The sequence below is a fragment of the Alligator sinensis genome, unplaced genomic scaffold (assembly GCF_000455745.1).
Source record: "Alligator sinensis unplaced genomic scaffold, ASM45574v1 scaffold360_3, whole genome shotgun sequence".
Classification (NCBI taxonomy): domain Eukaryota; kingdom Metazoa; phylum Chordata; order Crocodylia; family Alligatoridae; genus Alligator; species Alligator sinensis.
This window is the reverse complement of record NW_005841977.1, coordinates 775,787-781,460: the sequence shown is the minus strand read 5'-3', so window position 1 is coordinate 781,460 and position 5,674 is coordinate 775,787. Positions and strand designations below refer to the sequence as shown.

At 47.4% G+C, this 5,674-nt stretch overlaps 1 protein-coding gene across 1 annotated transcript in view; it reads left to right on the top strand.

Moving 5' to 3' along the window:
* Positions 1-5,674, top strand: part of STK10 (serine/threonine kinase 10) — a 77,033-nt gene that overhangs the window by 49,471 nt on the left and 21,888 nt on the right. Inside the window, exons 4-6 of the mRNA XM_006021060.3 lie at positions 2,146-2,295; positions 4,610-4,682; positions 5,546-5,674. The exon at positions 5,546-5,674 is cut by the window's right edge and continues 84 nt beyond it. Of these exons, the coding sequence (XP_006021122.1) occupies positions 2,146-2,295; positions 4,610-4,682; positions 5,546-5,674 (352 nt within the window). The remainder of the gene's footprint in view (positions 1-2,145; positions 2,296-4,609; positions 4,683-5,545) is intronic.

Sequence of the window (5,674 nt, the reverse complement as noted above, 5' to 3'; positions counted from 1 at the left end):
CCCTGCACCCCTAGCTGCTGACAGGCAAAACTCATGACATGGGTGCTTGTGCAACTGTCTCTGTCTTGGGGCAGTTGACTGCCTGTATTGATTATTTCCTCTCCTTAGTCTGTGGTTTTGTAGGTGTTAATTTTTGCTAATTAACTGATTACATTAGCTAGGTACTGTGTATTGAGCTGGTCCCTGAGTGAATCATGCTTGATTTGGTAATGGTAACACAGTAGCTTAGCAGCCAGGCCTGCAGTAGTGTCTCCCCCCCACCCCAAGACGGACACGGTTGCACAAGCACCCATGTCACGAGTTTTGCCTGTCAGCAGCAAGAGGTGCAGGGCCCCAGAACCCAGAAGCCCTGCACCGATCTCCTTGACAGCTGGCAGGCATTGTGGACTCAGCAGGGGCCACCATCCCTGCAGCTTTCACCCTGCAGCACCTTAACATACAAAGTCACCCACGTGACGAGTTTTGTTTGTCTGCAGCTTGAGGTGCAGTCCCTCCCAAACCCCTGCACTGATCTTCTTGAAACTTGGCAGGCTTTGTGTCCTCACCAAGGGCCACCAGCCCTGCAGTTTTCACTCCCCTGTGGTGTAACACATACACGTGACATGAGTTTTGCTTTCAAGAATTTGGGGTGCAGTTCCCCCCAAACCCCTGCACCAACCTTCTTGAAACTTGGCAGGCTTCATGCTCGCAGCAGAGACTACAATCCCTGCAAACTTCATGCACATCAGACAAAAAACAGAGTTATAGATATTTAATTGCTTCCCCATTATACCCTGTGGCCGGATCTCCGAAGTGGCTCCGAAGCTTTTCCGAAGTGCTTTGGAAGCTCTGAAACGCTTCGGAAAGCCTAACAAAGCCAGCGCCTCGATCTGGACTTGCTGCTTTGGATGCCGAAGCATCCGAAACTTCTCCAGATCTGAAGCTCTGGCCAAAGCCTTGCACAGCCCTAATACATAGATCGCTAAGATCAGTCTATGGCGAGAGGGGATCTGATAGAGTTTGGGCTTTCTAAGCACTGCTGTAATACAAATAATGGACTGTACCCAGTTTTGGATATTAGCTACTCTCATTACTCCTCTATGACTGAGCTGCTTGCTTAAAGGCCATTCTTTAAGGGTGATCTTGTGCGGTACTGATTAATACAGTTCAGAAGACGCTTGAATCTCTACCAGTTAATTGCAGAATAGTAAAGTAAAAGTCACAGAGCACTGCATTACTTAGTAAAGTGTCTATCTGAGATGGGCGCAAGGTATTAAATCCAGATCCCACTTCCTCAAAGCATGCATAGAAACAGTGTTGAGCAGGATTGAGGAATCCAGAGCCCCTGCAAGTTTCATCCATATCGACACAAAACAACAAAGTTATAGGTATTTAATTGATTCCCCATTATACCCTATGGCCGGATCTCTGAGGCGGCTCCAAACTGGTTTGGAAAGCCTAACGAAGCCAGCACTTCAATCTGGATATGCTGTTCGGACATGGAAGCATCCTAAGCACGGTCCGAAGCTTCGCACAGCCCTAATAATCATGCTTGCAAAAATCCCTGTGTGGACATCACTTAAACCAGCAGAAGACTTTTGGTAAAGCTTGTGGTTGGGGAGGCAGTTTAATTACACTGGCAAAAGAAGAAAAGCTGGGATAAGCTGAGTGTCATGTCGTTTCCTCCCCCATGCTAGTATAGCCTTTAGCCCCAGGGAGTGGAGGAAGGCAAACCCAGTGCTGATTTTTTTTGCCTCTTGCAGGCAGAATTTAAGTCTATTGTCTTCAAAGTGCTCCAAAAATAAGTACTCGCATCCAGTGCTTTAGGGGGAGGGAAGAGAATCAGCATCTCAGTCAGGAGCCTGAGAAATTTTCATATCATGTTCACTGCTCCAGTGCCACATGACCCACATCTCTGTCTCTGAGGGGTGCTAATCGAACACCAATTCTGAAGACGTGGAAGTATTGGACTGTAAGTGCCGCCTCTGGGAACAAGCTTTCCAAATAGCATGGGGCCAGTGACCTGTCCCACTGATCTGACACACATGTGGTGCCTACAGTCTGTTGTACAACCTTGGGAATTCAGGCTGTATTTGTTACTCTTGTGTAGTCATATTTAGAAACCATTCTAATCTGCACTTGGTTTACCTGGTGGGTTTTCCTTAGAGTTGGATCGAGGCCTGACGGAACCCCAGATTCAAGTGATTTGCCGCCAGATGTTGGAGGCCCTAATCTACCTCCATGGTAAAAGGATCATCCACCGTGACTTGAAGGCAGGCAACGTGCTCCTGACCCAGGATGGCAACATCAAACTCGGTGAGCTTTTTAGCCCAAGAGAAAACAGCATGTCCTTGCATAAAAATGGGTGCAGGGATGTCACAGAGAGGATGGGTGTGTATCAGCGGTCTGTTCCATATGTGCTGGGTGCGTGGTATGATCTGGTGTGGTTTACACCTGGTGCGAGTAGCTTTACTTTACCTCTGAGTGGTTTGTATTAAACGTATGGCAACTGTACACAGCAGTCTGATAAGCCACATGCACAAGAGCCCTGGCTGTCAGCTGTGTAAAAGCAAAACTTCAGGTTGACATTCTCTCAAGGGAAAAATATTCCTCTATGGTTGGCAGAGCAGAGTTTTATAAGAATCTTTCATCCTCCAACACTGCTTGACATCTCTTAAAGCAGAGGTGTCAAACTCACTTGGCTTCATGTGCTGGATCTGGACCGCAGGACTTCCTGTGGTCTGGACAGCTTGCAAGCAGCACCAATGACATCCCCGCAATTGCTGGAGCTGTTATTTCAGGGCAGCTCTGGAACCCAGAACTTAGCATCATTGCTGCTCATCTTTTCTTTTCTCTTGCCACCAACTTTAGTCACTCCTGGGTTTGGTGGCAGATAAGGTGAGCGAGAGGGATGGAGAGTAGCACTGAACTCCCTGGGTTCTGGAGCTGCGCTGAAACAGCCGTTCCAGTAGCTGCAGAGATTAACACCTCTGTGGAGGGACTCGGGCAGCTATGGTGACAAGCCCACAGGCTGAACCTGGCCTGCAGAGGTGTGTGGTCCAGCCCCAGGAGCCAGATTGGGCTCACAGGCTGTTTGACACCCCCGCCCTTAAACTATTGGCTAATGAAAAAAGAGAAACTTGCTGTCACTGTGCAGAACACAATTTTGGAAGGTAAAACATGCTGTGAGAGTAGGTGACCTGTTTAATCTGGGGTGCTGTCTTAATAGCTGCCAGGACTGTCATATGGGGTTTTTTTACCACCTACTGGCATGAATGGGGAGAAGAGAAGGATGTGATTAGAAGGAGCAAAAATGTTGCTGCCTGAGCATGATGGATGGTGAAGACTGCCCCAGCTGCTGGCCTCTGGCTCAGCCTTGAGAAGCCTGCTGCCCTGTATAGATAGGCTTCTTTAGCCTCATGCTCAGCAAGTGCGGGGTGGGAATGGGGAAGCAGAATGCACACTTTATCTTTGCCATCAGATCTCTTTCTCCGCAGGGAAGTCCCAGTGTAAGATTGCCCAGCTTACACCTTCAGGAAATTGCTTCAGCATGCCTTCCTCCCGCGTGTCACAACATGCCCACTTGCTGAGAACAGTTACTCAGGATCAGGCAGTGGCTTCAGAGTATGTGCTCTGAACTGATAAATGTACCCTGGGCAGTGCTGATACATGCATAAAAGCCACGAGATTGTCCCGATGTTGTGCAATGTGGTTACAAAGTGGAGAGGGGGAGTAGCTGTCTCATGTCTCGGGCACCTCTTCTTCCTGAAGGCTCTTCTGCTTTCCAGTCACTCTGGTTACAGCAGCAATTCTGCAGTTAATCTAATTGCTTGGTTTCTGTTTCATTTCACATCTTAGAGTAGGTATGCCCGGAAATTGCCGTCTGGGTGTGGAATAAGTTCTATGCCAAGCAAAGATGCACAGTATATATAGTATATATATTATACAGATACCCTTCTTCAGAATAATATTAGGGCTGGTGAAGTCTGTCACATTCACTGGGGGAGGCTGAAGTAATTCTTCTTCCCAGGCCAGATTCTACAAAAGAAGTGCCTTGCCAGCATGCTGTAACTCTGGCCTAAACTGACCTTCATCTGACCCACCCAAAAAATGAGTGAGCAAATCCAGTCCCTTCAGCCTACATAGCACTGGGCATCTCTACTGACGGTGTCAATAGGGGTAGTAATACCAATAGGTGGGACTGTGTGGAACAGGACTGAGAAACACTCGCATCTTGGTATGTAGACCAGTGAACTGGCTCTTAGCGTTTTTTATCTCAAGTAGCACTCAAATAGTGTCACTTGGAGACTTTTCAAGTGGTCCATTGTGGAGCTGCCCTTTCATGGCCTATTACATGTACACTTGCTAGAGCTGTGAAAGGCCTAGTCCTGCTAACAGTACCATGAACATGGAATATGTGATGTCCTTGATCTCATGGATGGAAGTAAATGGCCCTTACAATGCATGTGTGCCTGGGTTCCTTTCATTCCCAATACCTGGTTTACAGGGGAAAAAAGCATATTGTCGGCACTCTTAACCTTGCTTGAACTAAGTGTTCTAGCTGGCTCTCACGATTCTGAAAGGCTTTTTGGTTCCTTTGGAGCCTCTAATGCAATTAAACTGTTTGCAGCTGACTTTGGCGTTTCTGCCAGAAACATGAAGACTTTGCAGAAACGAGATTCCTTCATCGGGACCCCTTACTGGTGAGTGAACTGGCTTGATCAGCAGTTTTTCCAGAGGTACAGTGGGAACCATGGGTACCGAAAATCAGACCAGAAGACTATTGTGTAGCATTGTTGTACTGGGGACAAGGCTGTGGTGGTACTCGGGGTCTGTTTCCGTGTTGCCTTATGAGTGGATGGATGATTGTACTGTATGTTCAGAAGCTTGATAAAAAATCCTGTCCAATACCCTGCGTGCGTTGAAGGATTTCCACATAAGAGGGCAGCAAGGAACGCAGTGAGGCAGCTGAAGAGGCAAGTCTTCAGGACTCTTTGGCTTGGAGGGGCATTTAGATGATGAACATACTGTACTTCCTGAACCTTGGAAGAAGGTGGTATCTGGGGACATGCATCTGTGTAGTCTGCCATCTCTCTTCCCTTCTTACCCCCACTCCACACTCTTTGAAGCAACTCTCAGTTGCATGGGAACAACAACTTGCTTCAGGAATTTAATCTCTAAATCACCCCAGTTGCTGAAGGAATGGCCTCAGTGAGCACTAATTTATTGTCTACAGCAGCATCCACACCAGATGTCAACAGCCTGGAGGTTTACAGAAACTGCCTAGGCCGTCTTGGCTGATCAGGGAAGGGGGAGGGAGGAGAGAATGTAAAGGCATGATAAAATCTAGGGTGAGATGCTGCTTCCCTGTCTCTTAGCTAGCTAGGAAGTCTTTTTTTTTTTTCTTTTTTTTTTCAGATGAATGTGCAGTACATCAAATAATGGGCTGGTTGAAATATTGTATTGTGTCATTGTGTGCAGCTGCAATTCTCTTCAAACATGTTTCTGGTGGTAGCAAGAAGCCTGACAGACACCCCACTCCCCTCCCTTGTTCTCTTCCCTGCAGGATGGCTCCTGAGGTGGTAATGTGTGAGACCATGAAAGACACTCCCTACGATTATAAAGCTGATATCTGGTCCCTGGGTATAACGCTGATAGAAATGGCTCAGATAGAGCCTCCTCACCATGAGCTCAA